Genomic DNA, 24974 nt, shown 5'->3' with positions numbered 1-24974 from the left:
TGATACAGAAACTAAGACAACAAAGGTACCATAAATTAACAACGTTCGATAGGTAAATAAACTGGAATGTGTGTCCTTATGTCATTTCGCTAACGTGCTAATGGTGATGTCAGAACCAGAAAAAATTGAGTTGAATTCTCATGGTGGGAGATATTTTTCTCATAATTATTTCACCGGCAAATAAACGTGATTTGGTTGATCAATCTTAATTTCTTTCACTTTTGCAATCATCCATAACAACACAAACACAGCACAACATTTCACAGCTACTTACAATTAACAGCCGCATGGCACAGATACACACTTGGTGTATTCGGCTCAGGAAACTTTTATTTCACCATGTCTTAATAATGGCCCTGCATATAATTAAGGACGTCAGAATCAAACCAATTGTCGCACAGATACACACAGTAGTATAACACTGATTGCTTATGTACGAATACAGGTGGCATTCTTAATGTATACTTGGAGCAGCTTAACATTTGGATATTGAAACATCTACGGGGTGGGAAGAATGAAATTGTACCAGAAAACATTTCATGTGCGATACGATAGGCCACCCAACTTAAATAATCTATCCCAGGAGCTTGTATATATTCTCAATTAACAGTATACTCGTATTTTTGTGAAAACTTTCCTGTTTAGTAAATCTGTGTACAAGTTACATAACTTTCATAATTATTTTAGTTAAATCTGTCCTCATATTTATAATTTGTACAGTATCAATTGAAATGAATGTTCTGGACATTTTATCTGCGATCCGTGTGACATCCTTTTCAGAAAGTATACTCTCATTTCTTAATTAACTTTAAATTTTGGACATCTTAATCGTACTGTGAATATCTGTACAGGTTGCAAATTACGGGTGCTTCTACAATAGGCCCAATGAGATGGAATTGACTGAGTGCCTGTTCAGAGTCATAGAGAGGACGCTCGAGTATCCCATATTTGAAGGGTAACAAATAACTATTGCTAGATTCCTGACACATTTCCTACTCATTTACATCCCTTTTGGGGTTTCCCATGACTTACAACTTGTGGAAAACTACATTTACTGGCAACTGTTTACAATACTGTAATTCTTTTAATTAGTAAGGAAACTATTTATCAGAAAAAAGCATAAATGAACTATTAATGAAAATGGGATTTAACAATTTCTTAAGCTTCCTACAAGAGGTAACTGGCACAGTTAATAAAGTTAGAAAATAATAATCAATAACAGACAGAAATCGCACATGTTATAGGAGTTAGTGAGTCCATAAATAATTTGAGCATCTGGAGCGGGATTTGCCCATGTTCTTTACCAGGATGGGATGCAAATTTACTTAGAGAGAGGAAATAGAATTTCCGCTAACGACTGGGTGGCACACTTTACGTCACCAATCCCCCCCGTTTTTGTCGTGGTACGAGTATTTTACTATGACGTTATTCACCCAATTCCCACCCGACTTCTGGTGGTTGGTCAGCTTTTAGTGGCGCCCTTGACCTATTTATCAGGTTAACCCTCAAAATATGCTCTGCAAACACAAGGTGGGGTTCATGGTGCAAAAAGCAATTGTGAGTTTCTCCAAGTGTGCCTCTTGTATGTAGACCATCTATTGACAATCAGAAAGCATGATTCAGATCATAGTGAACAATACAGGATATCAGTTCACGATCACATGTTACTTAGTAGTAATGAATATTGGCTACTGCACATGAAGTTTTTTTTCTGCGCAGGCATCAATGAACTGATTTTGCAACCGAACGTGTATTGCGCCAAATTTGGGTTTTTAAAAATAACAAATGTCAGTACAGTGGTTTGGAGTACTGATATAACTGACCATGGAACTAATTACCTATGACGGCTGATCCCGGCGGAGGTTCGAGTCCTCCCTCGGGCATGGTTGTGTGTGTTTGTCCTTAGGATAATTTGGTTACTTAGTGTGTAAGCTTAGGGACTGATGATCTTATCAGTTAAGTCCCATAAGATTTCACACACATTTTGAATTACCCATGAGAGTGCTACTTGTTTTTTTTATGAAAGTCTTGTACCAGCTCTTCGTCCAGGTCTTGAAGGCCTGAAAGATGTCGACCTGACACTATATCATCTTCTGCCTTGTGGCGTCTTGTGGATGTTGTATGGGGGGGTTATGTAGTCATCACACCACTTTCCCAGCCGTTTTTCTGTTTTTCGAGACTGTGGAGCCACTATTTATTATTCAAGTAGTACGTTGGCACCACGATGATGAATGCACCTTTACCAGTCATCCTACCAACGAAAAATTCGTGGTAGCCCAGGGAATTGAACCCAGCTTCTCCACATGACAGCCATTTACGCTGACGACGTAGCTATAGAGGGGAACTGAACGGTCTTGTACTAGTTTGTTGGTCACATCATAATAATTCATCAGTTGTATTAAGGCTTATTTGAAATGCTGTTTTCTAACACGACTGTTGAAGCCTAACCACCACCATAAGAATGAATTTAACTCATGATTTAATAACTGAACGTTGCCGTAATGCCCTAGAGAGCTGGCGCTGACGACACCACTCACAACATATACATCGTGTGGGTTGCAGCAAATTCAGCCCCTACAGTTCAGACGATGTGGGACTTGGAACTCAGTGGCCAGGCCAGCAGAGGGCATCATGAACGCTCTGGCCAGGCCACCAGGCGGTTACATGGCGATGATAGAGGTCGTTAACAAACCGCATCTCTTCATGCATCCGCCGGGTCACTTGTCGAAAATGGCCCGGAAATATCCATCTGCGAGGCTGTTATCTGCTACTTAGGCCGGCGCACGAACTTCGCAGATGCCGCAAGACCTTCACCTACGATGCGCCAAGGACTCAATCCCCACCCTCGACAGCACGCCACCTCCACTGGCTTGAGACTCTTTTTAAGTGTTTGGCGACGTATCAGCTGGGACTTGGTAACATTTATACTGTTCTACTTACCGACAAGAGAGCACTAGAATCAAAGGTTTCTATAATTGTTGGAATTCTAAATTTTCCTTTCTGTTGGACTCTTGATACTACAGCAAGTGAGGTACCAACATAAGATTTCTTAAAATGTTCATTCTTTCTATATACTGAAGTTGGCTGCATACTTGTTTACTAACATCGAGCTGGCGAAGGCTCTTTTTCTATTCACTTTGACATTCTGAATAATGCTTTATTTGGTTACTTAGAGTGTTGACTACTTCAAACATTGTGGAACGTAATGACTTATTTTGTGAACTTGGAACTTTAAAACAATTTCATTGGTGGAGAACTTCCGTTTACTTTGTTTATTGAAAATTTTGATCCATTTAGGTTCACAGAAACTTTAGTAGTGGTGGAACTGTGTTGGTTGGTCGGTTGGTTTGGGGAAGAAGACCAGAGAGCGTGGTCATCGGTCTCATCGGATTAGGGAAGGATGGGGAAGGAAGTCGGCCGTGCCCTTTCAGAGGAACCATCCCAGCATTTGCCTGGAGTGATTTAGGGAAATCACGGAAAACCTAAATCAGGATGGCCGGACGCGGGATTGAACCGTCGTCCTCCCGAATGCGAGTCCAGTGTCTAACCAGTGCGCCACCTCGCTCGGTAACTTTGTTTATCAATGAATTTGTGAGATTGTGGCTGCTTGCCTTCTTTTGTTAATTTCTCCTTAGAATGGGACACTTCAAACGTGGCGAGTGCCAGAGCAGTGCTGTGTGTCAAATTAAATACTACGTTTGAATTCAGGCTTGATGTCAACAACTAGATAAAATACGAGGCAGGTATATTGGAAACTGGGTGGGGTTGGGGGGGGGGGGGGTGAGTTGTCGGTAGACAGTTTCGATGTTATTTGACATAGAATCTATCTGACTGAGTAGGATTTGGGTGGAGTGGAGTTTGGGCTGGGCGCTGTGCAGACGTATCTTTGCCCCACAAAGATCCTTAAACAGTACTGCACCCAATCAACACAACAAAATATTTTCCTTTAAATTAAAGAACTAAAGTCGAACCTTCACCCTCAACCTCACATACACAACCGAGCAACAACATTAACAGTTTACAATGCTTGGCCCTTGGCAGTAACCAGTAATAATATCCGGTACCACTTCAGCAGCAGAACGGAAGATGGTAAAATAACCTTTTGACTTAACTAAGATCATAAACAACTATGCGTTCGTCTTACTACTACCACCATCAGCAGCCAGCTACCAAGCTCTACCAAGCTTTACCAAACTACTTACACACATATACCTTAGTAGTTTATTATACCCTAGTACAAACAAATGGTTAATCTCTTAGAACAAGTAACAAAATGGACTCTCAGCAACAACGCTAATGGTGTAGTTTCAACAACACTTTAGTATTAACACATTAATTAACACTTACAGTTTGTGGTTAACAAATTGAACTGCTTGTGGTCATAGCACCCGCACCCGCACCCACACTTACACTCCTGTGCGCCATCAATAAACAATTATATATTGTCACTTAACAACAATAGACTTCCATGATGAACCGAGCTAGCAAGTACACCCAATACACCACTCTTATACCACACAGTGCCCTGTATCAACCACAAAACCAACTGATTGAAGACGTTTGCTGCAAAAGCACTTACATAGTGCTCTTCTTGACATGCACAACCCCCTTCCTCCGGCTCTAATGAGATCGCTGTGCCAGCCGGTGTGGCCGTGCGGTTGTAGGCGCTTTAGTCTGGAACCGCGTGACCGCTACGGTCGCAGGTTCGAATCCAGCCACGGGCATGGATGTGTGTGATGTTCTTAGGTTAGTTAGGTTTAAGTAGTTCTAAGTTCTAGGGGACTGATGACCATAGATGTTAAGTCCCAAAGTGCTCAGAGCCATTTGAACCATTTGATTTGAGATCGCTGTTCAGCCGGCCGGAAACATACCATGTCAATTCCACCAGGCTGTTGTGTCCACACAGCAGCCACGCCCTCCACAGACCGTAGTGACGTATTGCCGACAGTACCGCATCACACCAGTTTCTCGAGGCCCTCGCTCTCGGCTCGGCCCAGAACTCGCTCGTTCGTCTCCGTGCAGAAACTGACTCCAACAGTTTCAGGTACAGCCTGCCCTTAGAACACGTCGGCCGCTTCGCCAATCCGGCCCCTGGCGACTCACCGCAGGCTCGCCCATCGCTTCCACCGTTGCGACTGGGCTGACTTCCGGATGATGTTGCTGGTTTTACTTGCAGCAGTTGACTGACTTCCGGCGTCAGTGCTGGCCACCTGCTCGTCCACTGTCGCGCTCGCGGCATTCACGTTTCTGCGATGTCCGCCCACTAGAAGCCGCCTCATGCGTAACACTCGATACAAAATGACACTCTGGAGGCGGGGAAATCAATCGCACCGCCCGATACGCCACTTAAACTAAAAATTGCCTCTAGTAAGGTCTTCGAATTCACCCTCACAATGTTTTTATCACAAGAGTTCCCCCGGTGCAAAAGTTTCCTGTTGACTGCACTTCTACGCTTGTCGTGTTTGGTACCCTGAGTGTAACTATTTTAGTGTAGCTGACTGATGAGTATGTGGATAGAATAGTGTTATGTTTGTGTTGATGATAATGAGAGAGAAGGTGCCGATGCTGACATCTAGGCTAGTTCTTTCAAACAGCACGACTGGTGTTGCTGAACGAACTCGGGGTGTTCACATGGAGGACTGATCACCACCAAAATTCTCACATGCCGACACTCCATAAGACTATGTAAATGAATTTCAGAGTTAACCTGTGATATTCGCCCAGTCTGATGACTAGAATCCGTTCATCACAATTTCTCTTCCCCCTTGTGAAATACTAGTAATAAGTTCTTCCACCATCAGTATTGACTCCATATCGTTCGTGTGTTTGGATCTCGCGTATGATGGCGGGTACCAGTATATAATGTGGCTGTCCCTTGACGCGGTGTCACTACTCCATCAGTGTGAAGGATTCTACATACGTGCAAGGTGGTGGCTTTGATAAGGTACAGTCCACATCCTATGAATCGACGAATGTTAATTTCAAACAACAATTCAAGATGGAATACTACACGCGTTTTGTACTGACAACCAATAATTCATATTTAGGTTCTGACAATCATTGCCATGTCATCATAAACAAATTAACGAACATTTCAGACGTAAAAAAGATCCCAGTTGCATATTTTTACACTTTTAGGGTTCCGTACTTCAATCGGCAAAAACGGAATCATTACAGGATTACTTGGTTGTCCGTCCGTCTGTCATTATGTTAAGAGCTCTTTTTCTCAGGAACGTGTAGAGGTATCAAGTTGAAATTTATGTCAAATACTATGGTCGCTTGGCGTGTAAAGAAATTAAGCTTCTAAATCAATGTAATCAAAAGATACGACTATTTATGTCATGCGGTTCAAATGGCTCTAAGCTCCGTGGGACTTAACATCTTCGGTCAACAGTCCCCTAGACTTAAAACTACTTAAACCTAACTAACCTAAGGACATCACACACATTCATGGTCGAGGCAGGATTCGAACCTGCGACCATAGCAGTAGCACGGTTCCTGACGGAAGCACCTAGAACCGCTCGGCGACAGCGGCCGGCTTATGTCATTATTTTGATGCAAAGTCACTCATCAGTAAATAAATGAAATTAAGATTCTACGGAACACTCAGAGCACGATTCCTACGCACTTGTCTAGTTTTTTTTAATGTCATCATTACTGGCAAACTTCTTGCTATGACTTTGTCACTTCAGAATTATTTCACATATCAACTGAATATGAAGTCTGTCTTCAGGTTTTCGTTGTACTTTACACGAATCTTGAGGTTATAATATTTTGTGATTTCTCAAATCCTTATTTAATGCTTGAATTTATCTATATTTTGTGTACTATTCGCATAACAACGAAATATTTTCACACTTACGCACCATTTCAGAAACATTTTGGAAAATGTTTGATTTGTACAAAATATTTTTCCACCGATTTGCGCGATTTTAGCTAGCACATGTTAAAGGCGTCCATGAAACGCTGAGCTGCACGCGGCGTAAAAGATAGTTTCTATGAATGACGAGCATCTGACGATGATCCTGCTGTGTCTCGAATGCTGGCTGAGGGAATAATAAACCATTCAAGAAACCTTAAAGGATCTGGTTGCATTTTCCACCCAAAATAACCACTATCGATCAATTTTGCTGCTTTCTTTGCACTGTTTTCGTTAAAATTATTTTCAGTAGACGCACTGTTGCCTCACCAGTGACTTCTGTGGCAGCAGTCGTCTTATTATAAGCAGCGATTCCTTTTTCATGACCTCTTGCCTCTAGCAGCAAGTTTAATTTTTCTTCCAAGTTTCAAAATATCTCATGGGTTGTGCCTTTTCTCTGTTTTCTGACGTTACTAAAGTACTTCGAAGGGAAAATTTGTTTTGGAGAGTCTTTCTTAGGAATGAAACGAAAGGAATCTCGCTGGACCAGACGATTGAGCTCGGCGGAGAAAATGCACATAATTTTATTAATATGTTTTTGTGAGCTAGATTAACCCAACAGTTTCATTGGTATCGTGTGTAGTAGATAGTTTCCTAAATAACTTCATGGGGAATTGATATCTTTACGGTCGGGATAGATAGGGGTGTAGGGGCAGCTACCTCATATTGTCACTTGTTACGAGAGGACTTGAAAAAGTAAGTTACAAATTATTGTGGGAAATCAAGTCAATTTTATTGAATGGTGCAGCACACTTGACGGTGATACAGATGCGCAACAACATTTTCCAGGATCGTACAATTCCTCGACGATGGAAATCCGCTCCTTGGTGACGGGTCCATTTGAGAATAGTTGTGTGAACGTCACTATCATTAGAAAATCTCTTTCCCCAGACGTTCTTTCAGCTTGCCGAACAGATGGAAATCACGTGGTGTAAGATCTAGACTTTCCAATCAGCATCACCCAAGTCTGCGCAGCCATGGTCAAATCTGTTGGCGCCATTTCACTGGGCGGTACGCGACATTGCGTTTGATACTCCAGAATTTCATGGTGAATCCGTGTACAGTCTAGACGTTTTGCACCCAGGAATCGTACGGTACCGCTTACTTCAGCTTTGAGTACGTTTCAAGTTGCCGCTCCACTTCAGTCGCACGCTGTGAAGCACCTGTTATCCGCACGGTAGCAGAACTGTCTCTAGGAAACCCGGAACATGTTATCTCTTCTGACAATCCGCCATTCTTGTAGCGCAATTGTTTTTGTGTGACATGTGTAACTTACTTTCTGAAGTCGTTATGTACTTGCACGCACCCCTCTGGCACGTTCACAAACCGGAGGTGTTTGTCGGCGTCCCTGGCGTGGAACTAAACGCCGATCGTAGCCATGAAGTGCATCGGAGGTCAGGCGGCAACTTTCTGCCGCTCACGTACTGCGTCGCCGTGAGACATTTCATTTCCAGATTTCGTGAAGCCAAATCAGTTGCGGCCGCGGAGCGCCGTGATCCTGCAGACGCTGCCGCAGCGTGCTCCTGCGCTCTTTAACGAAACGAAGACACGATTCCCTAACACAGGCGGCCACTTGAGCTGTCGCATTTCTTATCTGAGCCCATGTACCTCCGTGTTTTCTTGTCTGTTTCTCTGCTGCAGCGAGCATTGTCCTTTGAAAGCCGCGGAGAACAATTCCTGCAGCTCGCGTTGGTACGCCACGGGTATCCAGGTGCTTTCCAGAAGAAATTGTCCGTTCATTGACATGTTGCTGTTCTAGCCGTGGACTAGACAGACCGCCACTTACCTCTTTCTGGAGATAGTTTTCTCGAACGTTTCCGCTTTCACTGTTCGTCTATCTCTGAGTCCTTTATCCATCCACAATTATACACCTTAATATACTTCCGCACTGAATCACTACGACAGAACCACACTTTCTGTTGGCTCTTGGGGAAGAAAAGTGAGTCTTCACCTTCCTTCAATTGCGCAAAGTTAAAAATATACAAATATATTCTGGAAAGTAGAAAATTGATAGCACGCACAACACTTGATAAAAGAAAAAGAGGTGTACCCAGCAAATAGTTCATCGAAGGTCTGATAAAACGTCAGCACGCCAAAGCTATGAAGCAATGAAAAGCAAGTGGCATACAGTCTAAATGATTACATGTCAACTCAAAGCCTTTAGACGGTAAAAATAAATTTGATTTAGCTTTATCGATGACCGCCCGGATTTCTTGAATATTTTGCTTTAGAGGAATTACTATTTAACACTACCGGATTAATTGTATTCTCCTCTGGACTGCTACCGAACAGCTGGGCAAGTCTTTGCAACATCGTCTCACTTGAAGATGGCGGCTAGGGTAAATGCTAAAAAAAGTTGTTATTATGGGTGATCGAAAATTTCGGTTTGAGCTTGTTGCTACAGTGTATATGTAATGTAGCGTGACTTCGATGCTGGTCTATAAGCACTGACACGCAGGCAAGGGAGTAATGTGGCATTCGTGTCTTTGCGAAGTGCGTGCTGTAAACGCGGCAGCGTGAAGTAAGGCGACGTTATTACGAAATGCGTGCAGAGAGGACCAACGTGCAGTTTTTCTTTCCTTGGCGGCCGAAGGACAAAGACCAGCAGACATTCAATTGAGAACGAAGAATGTGTCGAAAACCACTGTTTTGGAATCGAGCGACATGGCGTGCTGCTGTTTCATGATGACACACGTCCCCATACCACAAATTTCGTAATACAGAAGTTAAGCCGACTCAAGTGAGACACGCTCAAACTCCCTCTCTATAGTCCTGATCCCTCCCCATGCGATTATCACGCCTTCGGTCACTTAAAACAAGCCTTGAAGTGTCGACGATTCCTGTCGGACGGATATATGTAGCAGACATTTATGATCACCTTCATGCAGCAAGACACTGTGTATTACCAAACGGATATCTTCAACCTGGTGTATCGATGGGATGATTGCCTCAATGCTCACGGCGATTTTGCCTGGTAGCATACTGATTCTGGACTGTATGGCCTTCGAATGGAAACTTTTTGATAGCTCCTTATAAGTTGATTTTCAGGTACGGGTGAAAACTAGAGAAGAATGATATAACACAGTAGTCCGGGAAAGCCTACACAACCGGGTAATGTTTGAAAAAATAATTTTATTTAAATTTCTTCATAAGTCGTTACGTGTAGGATCCACAGTCCCACACTTTTACTTATACACATTTACGATTTATATCTTTCAACTTGTCTGCATTATACAGTCAATTCTAGTGCTTTCATCCTTTGTAAATAAATACTTTGCATTAATATTTTGAATTTTGTTAAGAGATGAAATATGTCATATTCGAATGAATCAGTCTCTAAGGGTTTCACTTTAAAACTATTCATTTATACATACAATGGTGAGCAAAATGTAAGGACGAAAGAAACTTTGACATGGTATATTACTGCCAAGTAATATAGTTCGATGAAACTTGGATCACACGTAGAACTGCTATAACATAGTACAGAAGGTAACAGAAAGAAATACGCAATGAGACGAACAGAAACGACACTTGTATTCAAAGACAATAATTACGGTGAAGTCACCACGATTCATGATGGTTCCATGGACATTAAGAGGCGGGACATGGTTCTTATGGATTGTGTGACCACCACGGACAGCAGTGCATGCTCTTCCTCCATCAGCGCGGTTGAAAACTGCTAGACTGTCGTTGGTGCATGAAAACGTGCTGCAATGCTTCTCCTCAACGCATCCCACACGTGCTCGGTGGAGCTTACGTCAAGGGAACGGGAAGGCGTGTCCATTCGCCGAATATCCACACGTTTCAAGAGCTCTTCCACCTGCAGTGTTCGATGTGGTTGCATATTGTCATCCACTAGATTAAAATCAAGGCCGAATGCACCCCTGAAAAGACGCACACGGGGAAGGAAATCAGTGTCACAGCTAGCTTGACCGTTGAGTTCCGGTGTTCAAAATTTTGGACGTCAGTACACGCATGCAATGTTACGCCTCTTGACACCGTAGCACCTGGACCCCAAAACGATCATGTTCGAGTGTGCTGAACGTACCCTCACACGGCGAGTAGTGGAAACACGAAATATACACAGGAACGTATTTGTGGTCCATGTTTCATCGAGCTATGTTACTTGGCAGTGACACATCATGCGAAAGTTAATTTCATGCTTTTGCTCACCAGTATATAATAAGTTAATGTCCTCATCCGCGTCTTTCTATCCACATCTGAAGGCTGATCTTAGGAACTATTGTAGGAATTCTGATACGGTTTTCACTAACAGACAAACTTATTCACGAGGAATGTGTGCGTGTGTCGCCAGACAAGACGTCTAGTCGTAGACACAACATTTTTGCTACAAAGAAAACGAATGATGTTCTTTAAAAAGTCGGGGGTACCGAATTCTTAAATTATATCACTTTATATCTCACGCTCTAAGTCTTCTTGCGACAAACTACCTCCTGCCTATCGAAATCCTTCAAAACGCTGCTTATTGTTTATTCTTACGTGGCTTAACCCTTTCAGACCCGAAATTTTTCTGGAGGAAGAAAAATTTTGCTTTATGTGGTAGTGGTCTTAGATGATTTTTTTATGATTGTAGGAGCAAGATTTATACAAAAATACTACCCGTTTCCAAAAGGTACTTTGTTCACTTGGCTTCACTTTAAGGACTAAAATAACTATTTACAAAATATTCTCTATTGTAATAAATAATAAAATGATCATTCAATCATTTCCATGTAAAATAACAACAAGAATATTCATTTATACACTGGAATATAGCGAACCATATATTCTAGTGGTCACGAGTTGCTACGCACTGCCACATTGACTTGCTGGTATTCTTATAGTGATGCCCAACGGTTGGCAGCATTTGCGCGTGATGAAAATGTTGAACATTTACAAGTGTGTAGCTCAGGTTCGCTCGGGGAAGAAATACTTTTGTTGCAGATATTAGACTGTAAAGGTTAATGTACACAGTTGTAGCCAGAGGGTCTGAAAGGGTTAAATGAAATATTCCGCAGTTTAAATTGTAGGAAAATACTCACACCTGATACACAGATCATAAATTTTCTTCCAGAAGATGAAGATATCGTTGAGGCAACATGGTAACACGTAGGGATCATCTGCTGTGGGGCCCTGTGTTCAATAATGTGTGCTGAAAGATGAACGATGAGCTCCGAAATAATTTTGTGTGCACCAACATCTCACTCTGGGATCAGATCTTCCACATATAAAGCCTATCTTGCTTTGCAGGGTCGACAAGTCTCCGACCACCATGTTCTGTGATGAGACGTGGACGTCCAACATTTTGGTGCTACTCGTTCTTCAATCGCTTTCCATATTTCTTCACGACAGTAACATACAGACGACAAGCTTCGCCGTTTCCGAGATGCTCGTCGCAGGAACCGAGCTATAATATCCTGCCTCTTTTCAAATTTTCTTATGTCAGAGAAATTCCCCCATTTGTAGCCGTCGCTAGAATGATTTTCCAGTCATATTTGCTCCACTTATGTACTTTCCATAACGCCTGACGTACCCGCAACACCGCCGAGCCGCACCCAGGCTCAAGGTGGGCAGTGGTCATAATGTTTTAGGTCATTAGTGAATATTCCTGATACATACTGAGGGAACACTGAGCTGTTCGTGATGCACCCATAAGAACTTCCAGCACACTATTCTGCCATTTCTATAACGTAACAAAGACGTTCTCACTCACAGAGGGAAAGAGGCGTTCAAATGACGTGCCACATATAGGACCACAACTATTACAGCCACACGAGTACTGCAAAAACATGAAATTTGATGTTTGCAGATTCCGGTGCTATTTGTAGATGACGAGTAAGGTGTTCACACTCTTCGTTTTCATGTCGGGAACATGTACTTGAAGGAAAAAACCTACAATAAAAATTGGAAGCAAATCAATACATGCAGTTGATGCGGATTTTCTGTGAACGTCCACTCGTACTTTTAAACAAGACAAGCTACTAAAAACGAATGAATATACTGCAAGATAATGAAATAATAATTAAAATAAGAAACAGAAATCACACCATTAATAACTGAACTACCTATACATAATACTTCGTCATTAGAATAAATGCCGGCCGTGGTGGCAGAGCGGTTCTAGGCGCTTCAGTCCAGAACCGCGCAACTGCTACGGTCACAGGTTCCAATCCTGCCTCGGGCACGGATGTGTGTGATGTCCTTAGGTTACGTAGGTTTAAGTAGCACTAAGTCCTAGGGGACTGATGACCTCAGATGTTAAGTCCCAAAGTGCTCAGAGCGATTTGAACCATTGGAATAATTAGAATATATATTTGAAAATGTTTGTACGAAACAAAAGTAATTCCTCTGATGCTGGCACAGGCATTGTGAATCATGTTTGGGTAAAGAATTTCCGAATTATTTGTCTCTTTTAGAATCAGACGTTTCCAAATTTTGTAAGTAGTTTTGCTAACACAGTTGTAGCTAAACTCACCAAAAGCCTAAGGATAGTAGTATTTGGAAAATGTAGGTTATCAGATGGTGTTTTCATGTGTAACTTGTGTAAGAGTGCTGGTTTTCGCCTGTGTCTGTGAATATCTCGAGTAGAAGAAAACCGCTGCGTCCAGTTTCAGGTGCTTTGGACAACGACGTGTTGAAGAGATGGGTAGTGGTCAGTTGTCACAGATTGTGACACTGGATAGAGGGGCCATCATGCACCGGATCAAGACTGAATTCGTGGTTGGACAACAAAAATAAGTAATGAGCAGCCATACCGCCCAGAACAACCATAATGGTATGTGGTATAGAAGCATTCGCCAAATACGTGTATATCTGTTGACCGTACGGCACAGGGTAAACAGATAAGTTTGGACGCAGAGAAACTGTCATTGGACGCCCTAAGGACGCAAAAATAGCGCGTAGTGTGATGAATTGCGGTACTTTCTATTACATGCGGATCAAAATGTACCGAGTACGTCGAAAACCGGATGAGGACCATTTGCCAGTTCTTCAGACAGGCGATTAAGGAATTTTCTTATGGTGGACGTTTACATGGGATTATGCAGAACCTCTGAGCGTCTCTCAACAGTCAACGGTGGAGGAAGCAAGTGCCCAATCGTGTTGGACTTCACAATTCCGCTGGCGAAATGTACACACTAAGGCAAAAAAGTGTTGCCAATTATATCCAATTGGGACGTTAGATCTTCAAAATCCTGAGATGGTTGGAGGGCCCTGCCCACAATGTTCCAAACGTTCTGAATTGGGGAGAGATCCTGCGACCTTGCTGGACAAGTTAGGGTTTGGCAAGCGTGAAGAAAAGCAATAGAAACTCTCGCCTTGTGCGGGCAGGCGTTATCTTGCTGAAATGTAAGCCCCGACGACTTGTCATGAAGAGCAACAAAATGGGGCGCACAATATCATTATCATACCATGTGCTACAAGGATGCCGCGGATAATAACCAAAGGGGTCCTGCTATGAAAATAAATGGCATCCTAGAACAACACTCGTGGTTGTCAGGCCGTATGGCGGGCGACAGTTTGCTGGTATTCCACCACTGCCCGGGGCGTCTCCAGAAACGATTTCGCTGATCATCGGGATTTATTATTTCGAAGCGGGACTCATTCTACTCCAGTCTAAGAGATTCCAGGCCGAAGACGTGCCTGAAGATACCCCCAGGCAGCGGTGGGATACCAACCTGGCTATTGCCCGCCTTACGGCTCGACAACCAGGAGTGATGGTCTGGAGTGCCATTTCTCTTCATAGCGTGAGCCATCTGGTTGTCGCCCGCGCAATCTTACAGCAGAGTAGTACGTCGACGGCATTTTACTTACCGTTTTGTTGCACTTCATGGCAAGCCATCGTGGGCCTACATTTCAGCAAGATAACAAGGTGACTGCTGTTTATCCTCGTCCTTGCCAAACCCTGCCTTGGGCAACAAGGTCGCCGGATCTCTCTCCAGTTGTGAACGCTTGGACCATTATGGGCAGGGACCTCCAACCATCACGGGATTTTGATTATCTAACGCGCTTACTGGACAGAATTTTGCACGATATGCCTCAGGAGGACATCCAACAAGGTCGCCGGATCTCTCTCCAGTTGTGAACGCTTGGACCATTATGGGCAGGGCCCTCCAACCATCACGGGATTTTGATTATCTAACGCGCTTACTGGACAGAATTTTGCACGATATGCCTCAGGACAATCAATGACAAGCCAAGTAACTGCTTGCATAAGAGCCAGAGATGGAGCAACGCATTACTGACTTGCTCAATTTCTGAAACGTTTTCTCTTGAATAAGTTACCTAACTTTTCTGAAATTGTAATCATTTGTTTGTACATGTACATCACATCTACCGATTACCGTCCCATTCGGATAATTTTTTCGTGATGCGTCCTTTTTTCTCTTAGAGTGTGCATTCAGCAAAAAGTGCACCCTACTAAGTCCCGGAATCGTTCCACAATGGCTTGACAAACATGACATTGACATAAGAGTGCTTCTGTGGTTCAACAAGTTACCTTACCTCATTCCATCTGAGCAAACTGGGACACCATAGACTGAAGCGCGTCAGTACATTTTGCAATCACTTGGACACATCTGCGATTGAATTCAGTGAGTTTTGAGTGCTGGTTAAGCGGCAATGGACCAGAATGACTTTTCAAAGCTTTAGGTGTTTCGTGGAGTCCATGCCACGACGCATGGCTTCCATCATGAGGGCGATAGGTTATGTTGCTCGTTAACAGGCAGTGGATGGATAGCTCATCCCATTATCACGTACCCTGGTTACGAAACAGGTGTGGCCTCCCTCTCTACAACAATTACTCAAAATCAAGTGAACCAGCTCAATTACTAATCCTATCGTCCAGCGTTTAGCTTGCTTCGGGCTATTTACCTATGGTGTCTCGTTTATTTGGGGTCAAGATTATACATAAAGACAATGTTTCCATATGAAAAGCGAATGGTCGGAAATGAATATTTCAGATGCTTCCGAGTCTTGTTTTAAACTGTTTATGTTCCATAACAAATAACTGGATACTGCATCAAGACTTGTGCTGCTGCCTTGAGAGAGAGTACACAATCTATGCTGTATCCATGGTAGAGTCTACAGTTGTTTACAGATAATGACTCGTGTGTATACTATATGGTACAGAAATAAGCAGTGACCAGAAGTTGAACGAATGTGGAGATAAACGTTTCGCAACATTCCTCACCCGAATTGGAAGAAACTGAAAAGAAAACTCAGAGAAACTGTGTTGTTCAAACCACAGAGACCTGGTCAACGTTCTTGGCAAAGAATTGTTCGCTCAGTACAAGTTTGAGGAGATGGTTTTAGATTGTTTTGGAGAAGAAACGCATATTACGAGGAATACAGTATGTAGAGTACTGGTGTAGCAGCTATTACGTTCCTGTCGTAAACAACGTGTACAAGCAATGAGGCCTCAAGATTGGGAATCCGGAATTCAGTTCTGTGAATGGACTATCCATTCCTTGCAACTATACTGGTGGACGTCACTCTGAACACTTGCTATGAGCTTAAGTTGTTTACTGTAGGGTATAAGTTGTCTACGTCAATTAAAAAACAGTATATGTAACTTAGATCATTAGTTTTTCGTCCGAAAAAACCCGGTTTAGGATCCTCCATCAACTATATACTTTTAACCTTAAGAGTTTGGAACACGCTGTATATTGTGAAACTTCACGGCACACAAACTACGAGGGGTAGTCTACCGTACAGAAATCTTTGTTTGTTATAAGTACAAACTGGATTCCACGTCTTCCCAGTTATACTCTCTGTATAAAATAATTCGAATGACCTTAATATTAAAAAAAACATGGTTTTGCTTATTGTCTCTCGATCTTTGCGCCTCAGAGCTGCTCCTCTTTGTAGTAGAAAAAACTCAAGTCCATGCGTTTTGTTCGTGTGCCATCGTATCGAGAAGATGCTAGTTACGTTACACCATGGTGGTACAAAGATCCCGAAACCAGATACTGGACTGTTAGACGCACCCAGTAGTAGATATACAGTCATATCGCAATTTATTGATAATAAAGAAAAGACTGAAGTTAAGTCAGGAAAATCACTGTGAAGGGAAGGGGTGTACTGATGTATTGTGGAATGGCGATGTGCCATTAAAGTTCTCTGAGGCGGTAGATACTGTCATAATAAATGCCATCGTAGATACTTCAACTGAAAAGAAATGGACATCCCTAAAAACGGCAGTTACGGTATTTGAACAGACAAGTAGAGATACAAGGAAGCTAACTGTGAAGAGAACGAGGAGGTGGACGATATTAGTGTTTGACGTCTCGTCGTCAACGAGGTCATTAGAGACCGACAAAAAGCTCGGGTTAGGGAAGGGTGAGGAAGGAAATCGGCCACGCCCTTTCAAAGGAACCATCCAGGCAATCTCCTGAAGCGAGTTAGGGAAATCACCGGAAACCTAAATTAGGATGGCAGAACGCAAGTTTGAGTCAGAACTGTGAAGAACCCAGGGGTAACAGAAGATTGACTAGAAAAGGAAATGTATAATGTTCAGGGAAAGAAAGTTCTCCAGCAATATAAGTCATAGAGGAATGACATGAATAGAAAGTGCAGGGAAGCTAAAGCGAAATGGCTGTAGGAAAAATGTGAAGAAATCGAAGATCAAATGGTCTTATGTCAAAGTGGTAGGTGGATCAAAACAAAATGTCCAGACACTCTGTGACCAAAATAGTACTGAAACAGAGGATGACAGACTAAAGGCCGAAATACTAAATGTCTTTTTCCAAAGCTGTTTCACAGAGGAAGACTTCACTGTAGTTCCTTCTCTAGATTGTCGCACAGATGACAAAATGGTAGACATCTAAATAGACGATAGAGGGACAGAGTAACAATTAAAATCGCTCAAAAGAGGAAAGGCCGCTGGACCTGATGGGATACCAGTTCGATTTTACACAGAGTACGCGAAGGAACTTGCCCCCTTCTTGCAGCGGTGTACCGTAGGTCTCTAGAAGAGCGTAGAGTTCCCCGTTTTCAAGAAGGGACGTCGAACAGATGTGCAGAACTATAGACCTTTGTCTCTAACGTCGATCAGTTGTAGAATTTTGGAACACGTATTATGTTCGAGTATAATGACTTTTCTGGAGACTAGAAATCTACTCTGTAGGAATCAGCATGGGTTTCGAAAAATACGGTCGTGTGAAACCCAGCTCGCGCTATTCGTCCACGGGACTCAGAGGGCCATAGAAACGGGTTCACAGGTAGATGCCGTGTTTCTTGACTTCCGCAAGGCGTTCGATACAGTTCCCCACAGTCGTTTAATGAACAAAGTAAGAGCATATGGACTATCAGACCAATTGTGTGATTGGATTGAGGAGTTCCTAGATAGCAGAACGCAGCATGTCATTCTCAATGGAGAGAAGTCTTCGAAGTAACAGTGATTTCAGGTGTGCCACAGGGGAGTGTAATAGGACCGTTGCTATTTACAATATACATAAATGACCTGGTGGATGACATCAGAAGTTCACTGAGGATTTTTGCAGATGATGCTGTGGTGTATCGAGAGGTTGTAACAATGGAAAATTGTACTGAAATGCAGGAGGATCTGCAGCGAATTGACGCATGGTGCAGGGAATGGCAATTGAATCTCAATGTAGAGAAGTGTAATGTGTTGCGAGTACATAGAAAGATAGATCCCTTATCATTTAGCTACAAAATAGCAGGTCAGCAACTGGAAGTAGTTAATTCCATAAATTATCTGGGAGTACGCATCAGGAGTGATTTAAAATGGAATGATCATATAAAGTTGATCGTCGGTAAAGCAGATACCAGACTGAGATTCATTGGAAGAATCCTAAGGAAATGCAATCCGGAAACAAAGGAAGTAGGTTACAGTACGCTTGTTCGCCCACTGCTTGAATATTGCTCAGCAGTGTGGGATCCGTACCAGATAGAGTTGATAGAAGAGATAGAGAAGATCCAACGGAGAGCAGCGAAAGCGTTACGGAGATGATAGATAAACTGCAGTGGAAGACTCTGCAGGAGAGACGCTCAGTAGCCCGGTACGGGCTTTTGTTAAGGTTTCGAGAACATACCTTCACCGAAGAGTCAAGCAGTATATTGCTCCCTCCTACGTATATCTCGCGAAGAGACTACGAGGATAAAATCAGAGAGATTAGAGCCCACACAGAAGCATACCGACAATCGTTCTTACCACGAACAATACGAGACTGGAAAGAAGGGAGAACCGATAGAGGTACTCAGGGTACCCTCCGCCACACGCCGTCAGGTGGCTTGTGGAGTATGGATGTAGATATAGATGTACATGAAGACAGATTCAGTGTACTATTACCACCTCCGCATTTCGGACCGTTCTACGTCGACCGGCCACCTTCTCTTCCGTCTTCCAGTGGCACCAGTAGGATGCACTATGGAGGGTTGGAGATCAGTACAACGATCTCCCAAGAGTTTGTCAGCTTCTCAGTCGATGGGGCCCCCACTTCACATTCAGGTAGCTATCCAATTCGCCTAATGATCCCCGTCCCTGCCTTCCCGCCACGAAAATATTCCCATCGGTGTTTGGCATTGAACTTGGGTCCTACAGTGTTGTTAGAAAAATCTCCCAAAATTCTTGACCCATGTACTTCAATTTTTCGTACGACAATCTAAGAAACCTACGGACGGACACAGGATACTTATTTTTAAATATATATGGTGTATAAATATATATTTAAAATAGACTATACTACATAAGGACAAGTCGATGTATAACATTGTTACCAAAGATCTCTAAAGGTTATTGATCGATTGACTTCAGTTTTTTACGGGATACTCTAATAAACATTCAGGCGAACACGGGCATTGCATTTTTTAAACAAAAATGTACAGGTTTTCTGTTAAAAGCGACTATGACAAAGAAAATGCTCTGCTATGAGAATGTGGAGTTTCGTTTTGTTTCTTGCAGTTAGTTTTGAGTAAAATAACAGGGTATTTAAACAATTACACAAATTGTTTCTCCTATTTATATTATTTCTCTTTTATACAATTTTACACACTAATTTTATACACAACTATGTGCTGTTGTATTTACTTCCTCTCAGTCGGTCTTAACAGAAAGCAGGAATGCTGTATTTATGGCTTATCGGCTTATGATTGGAATATCTCTGCAGAATCTGAACCATCTGAAGCTTGTAATCCTACCCGCTTGCAGATTAAAATTATGCGAAATACTGTTATTGAAGCTTCTGTCCTCACAGGTATAGCAGTAGGAGAGGTCTCTCATACCCCATAACCAATTATCCCAAATGGTTTACCCATTTATTTGAGCGACTACAATTCCAAATCAAGGTTTCGTTGTCTACCCAAAGTCAGCGAGAAGGAGTGGAGAAAAAGGACAGGGGGAGAGGAGGAGATGGACAGAGAGAGGAGAGAGAGAGGAGGAGATCAGGACGTATATCCAATTCATATACATATTTAGCATTTGCGAAGCATTACCGGGCACGCTAATAGAGTTATAAAGACAGGCGTCCGTATACATTCTTGATTTCAGTGCAATGTATATATCTTTTCATAAAATCTGTAAATCCGCGTCATTTATATTCTTTGGTAATTCAGGAAATCTCTTTAAAAACGTTTTTTTTATGAAACTGATTCTTAGCCCTACTTTTCCCATGAAAGTCCTCTTTAGGCACATGTAGGCCTTTTAGTGCGATTTTAACTTCTGTAACGTTAAAAACTTGAAATCCTGGCTCTATTAAAAACTCAGCACATAAAAAAGCAAAAATAACAACACAGACTAGAAAGGAAATTTCGCTTTTAAACCTGGAAGTGAGAGCGGATGTATGGAAACAGCATGCTGAAGACCTCTACCTCTACCTCTATACTCCGCAAGCCATGTTACTGTGTAGGGAGGGGATACTGCTGATACCACTGCCTGATCCCCCTTCCCTTTTGCATTCGCGAATGGTGCATAGGGAGAATGAATGTCTGTGTACATCCGTATTAGAACTAATTTCTCGCGTGATCTTGTTGTGGTCATCTCACGTAAGTTTTTTTTTGAGGAAGTAATGTGTTGCCCAGCTCTTGCTGGAAGTTATTCTCTCGGAATTTCATTGATAAACCTCTCCGTGATGCACAACGCCTCTCTTGTATCGTCTGTCACTGGAGTTTGTTGTGAATCTCCGTAATGCTCTGGCGCCGCGCTCGGTTCTATCTTGTCTGTTTCTTCTATTTAGTAAGGTTCCCACACTGATAAGCGATACTCAAGAATCAGTCGAACAACTGTTGTATAAGCCATTTTTTTCATGGATAAATTACATTTCCATAAGATTCTTCCGATGAATCTCAAACTGGCATTTTCCTTTTCCTATTATTTGCTTTATGTGGTCATTCCACTTTCTATTGCAACGGACAGTTACTCCTAGGTATTTTACGGCAGTTACTGTTTCCATTAATTTGTCACCGAAATTGTAATCGTACAGTAGTGGATTTATTCGCCTATTTAAACGCAATATGTTACATTCATTCACGTTCAGGATCAACTGCCAATTTCCGCACCTTTCACAAATCCTCTACATGTCTTCTTGCAGTTCGCTACATTTATCTTGCGTTTCCACATTTTTATAGACAACCCCATCCTCTGCAAACAGCCTCATGTAGCTTCCGACACTATGTAATAGATTACTTATGTATATTGTAAACAGTAACGTCCCACCATATTTATTTTGAATACTCCTAAAATTACCTTTATATTTGTCGATTTTGTTCCACTAAGAGCGATGTGTTGAACCGTATCTGCAAGGAAGTCCTGGATCCAGCAAAAAATCTGGTCCAATACTCTGTAAACTCGTACATTTTTTTCACTTGGCAGCAGTTCGGAACTGAATCAAATTCCTTCCTGAAGTCGTGGAACAGGTATCAAACGTAGCACCGATGTCTACGGCGTTCTGGATGTCATGGACAATCAGTGGGACCTGAGTGTCGGAAGATCACTGTTTGCAGCAACATTCTTGATTATTGTAGAGGAGATTTTCGTTCTCCAGATAGAGGTCAACGATACAAACCTATAGCTTCAAGGGAAGGAATGTTCTGACGTGATAGAAGAAGAGATGATTTGGAACATAGTATTAGAGTCAGAATTTGACGGAGATTTGGAAGACTTACGATGAAACAAATCAAAAAGAACAGATAACATTCCATCTTAATTCCTGAAACACTGGGGGAAGCGGCAACCAAACAATTATTCTAGCTAGTGTGCAGACACTAAGAGGCTGGATTCATACCATTGGACTTTCGGAAAAGATATGATCAGTTCTGACGATAGCAGAGGCAGATAAATGCCAAAAATATTCCGCAGTCAGTTTGAAACCTGGTGAAACCAGAAATAAACTACGTGATATGGAGAAGAAAACTAAGGATCTGTTAGATAACTTTGGCTTCAGGAAAGATACAACCATCAGAGAGACAATTCTGATGTTGGGCTTGATAATGGAGTCAAAGTTTAAGGAAAATCAAGACATTTCAATACGATTTGAAGACCTAGAGAACGTGTTTGACAACACAAAGTGGTGTAAAACATTTGAAATTTCCAGGAAAATAGGCATAAGCGATAATTTCAAGACGGGTACAGTATGTACAAGAACCGAGAGGAAAGAATAAGAATGGAATAGCAAGAGGGGACTGCACGGATTAAAAAGGGCTTTAAGTCAGCGGCGGTGTCTTCCTCCCAAGCTGTTCAGCAAGTTCATCGGAGAAGAGGTGACGGTAATAAAAGACAGGTTCAGCAGAGGGATTAAAACTCAGGGTGAAAAATATCAATGATAAGATGCGTTGATGATATGGGTATCCACAGTGAAAGTAGAGAACAATTACAAGACTTGTTTAATGGAATGAAGCATTGAATATGTATTGATAGCAAATCAAAAGAAAGACTAAAGAATGAGGCACTGTAGAAATGAGGATATCAATTAATTAAGTTTTTGAGAAAATATGTAATTTCGATGATTTCAGGATGGGAAATGCGTGAGACATCCATATGATTGAATTTTATGTAAGTGGCATGTTCAACATGCTCTTCTGATTTTTCTCTTGAACTGTTTGTCCCTATAGTTCTAATACACTTAAGAAATGATTGTTAAACATATATGGTAGCTGTGAGTGATTATTTATAGCCCAGCCATTTAAATTAACAGTGATGTTATCCAGTTCCATAGCTTTGTTGTCCTGTCTCAGTCCATATAGCCGTAAGTCTGTACGCCAATTACTGATAACTGACATACTGACGATGTTTCTTGATTTATTAATACTTTCCTGATTAATTTTGAGTAGTATAACGTACAGCTACTTTACGACCTTTACTTGTTCTTGCCATCAGATACATTTCTCTTTACTTTACACAAGATACTTTAATCCCCCTACTGAACCAAGCTTTCCTTCCTTACATGGATTTGGAATGTCCTTCCTGATTAGCTTACGTGGAAAACTATTTTCAAATGATGATATGGATTTATAACCGACTAGATTAAATTTGTGTTTAGTGTTTCATTCATAGTGAATTGCGTCTTGGCCATATCTTGTGAACTATTCTTAAAAATGTTTTTCTTGGAATCATTAATTGTTCTTTCTGATGTCCACGGAGAAGTATGTAATGTGTAAGATACTGTCTCATTTACCCTACCTGTGCATCATGCTCAGAGAGAGAATTTGTTACCGAGTGTACAGTTATTTTTGGTTCTGAGGCTCATCAGACTAAACATTATCAACTGGGATCCAGTGTTTTCATACACCCAAGTTGGAAATTTTATTGTTGAGGTCAAATTGTAGGACCAAAATATGGTTAACAGGTCATTTTTCCAGTCAGAATTTTTTAAGAAAAACTACATTCAAATCACCACAGACTAACAGTTCAAAATTTTGCTTTGGGAAGCTACATACAATTACAGTTAAAAGCGAATTATTATTCAGTATTAATTCACAATCACTTGCTTCTTTGTGTTGATTACTACAAAATCTACTTGTTTCAATGTTTTTGAATTTGTGTTCTGTCTTAATGTATGTATCAACTCCTCCTTTTCCCATTTTAGCTCTATATGAGTAAGATATTAGAATGCAATCTTTCACATTTAGCTTTTATGATACTGTGGTTACATGGTTCTCAGATAGGCATAGGATGTTGCAGGGCTCTCTAAATTTTACCAACAGAAAAGTATCTCTTCTACCACATTACTCAATGCTGTAACTTTGTGGTGAATAAGCTAACCGTACATAGGTGACTCCCATTCAGGAGGAGCAGGACTGAAATCGCTGTTAAGGTATGGATTTATCGTGAATTCCTAAATCGCTTAAAGGCTTGTTCTTGTCTGAACTTGTTTGAACCTCTAATAATCTCGTCACTGACTGGACATTAAATGCTAATCTTCGTAAGCTTCTTTTATTGGCGTTTCTTGTACAGCTGCTATAATCGGTTGCACAACTGTTTAACCGCTGTTCTGCTTTTTTAAGCTATCTAAATTTTCTGTGAGTATGAATTATATTGTTGCTAACTGATGACAGTGACTGTTCTGTTTTCCTTTAAGTTTCCTTTTATAATGTTAATGCCTGCATTGTTACAGATTCAGCTCTCTGTTTGGCAACAACGACGAAGATACTCCCAGCGATAATATATTTGATGGTAAGTTGACGTACTCAAACGATAAATACTATTTTTAGAATAGGAGATAGTGAATTAAAGAATTGAGGATGTCGATAAAGTTTATTTCTAGCTTAGAATAAATTCATCAGCATTAATATTGAAGCTTATGCTTAATAAGTTGCATGTGTTATAAAAAATGTGGCACAATGCTAAGACACAAATCGAATTTTGGCTCTGAACTTAGATTAATTATCCGAGGTCAGTGCTGTTTGATGGTTTCAGTAATAGGAGAGTTAACAGAATCCCGAAATTACAGGACTTGCACAAAGGAAGTGTTGAAAGGAATCTATTTTATCTTCCCTCATTTTAATCACCACTCACATCCCTCTATTCACGCACGGATTGAATCTCGATGACATTCTACTTCTCTAAGTTTGTGGCTGCTTTCTTTGATGACAGACTCGTTCG

The 24974-nt window shown here is 41.6% G+C and overlaps 1 protein-coding gene across 2 annotated transcripts in view; it reads left to right on the top strand.

Annotated features, from left to right (window-relative positions):
• LOC126299045 (uncharacterized) overlaps positions 1–24974 on the top strand; it is a 284308-nt gene that overhangs the window by 99972 nt on the left and 159362 nt on the right. For both annotated transcript variants that reach the window (XR_007552714.1, XM_049990697.1), the window contains exon 2: positions 24487–24545. Coding sequence is in view for 1 of the 2 variants with exons in the window: in XM_049990697.1 (XP_049846654.1) it covers positions 24487–24545 (59 nt within the window). In the remaining variant the exon portion in view is untranslated. The remainder of the gene's footprint in view (positions 1–24486; positions 24546–24974) is intronic.

This window comes from Schistocerca gregaria, chromosome X (assembly GCF_023897955.1).
Source record: "Schistocerca gregaria isolate iqSchGreg1 chromosome X, iqSchGreg1.2, whole genome shotgun sequence".
Classification (NCBI taxonomy): Eukaryota; Metazoa; Arthropoda; class Insecta; order Orthoptera; family Acrididae; genus Schistocerca; species Schistocerca gregaria.
Note: the sequence above shows the minus strand (reverse complement) of the source record. Positions and strands in the feature narration are given on the sequence as shown.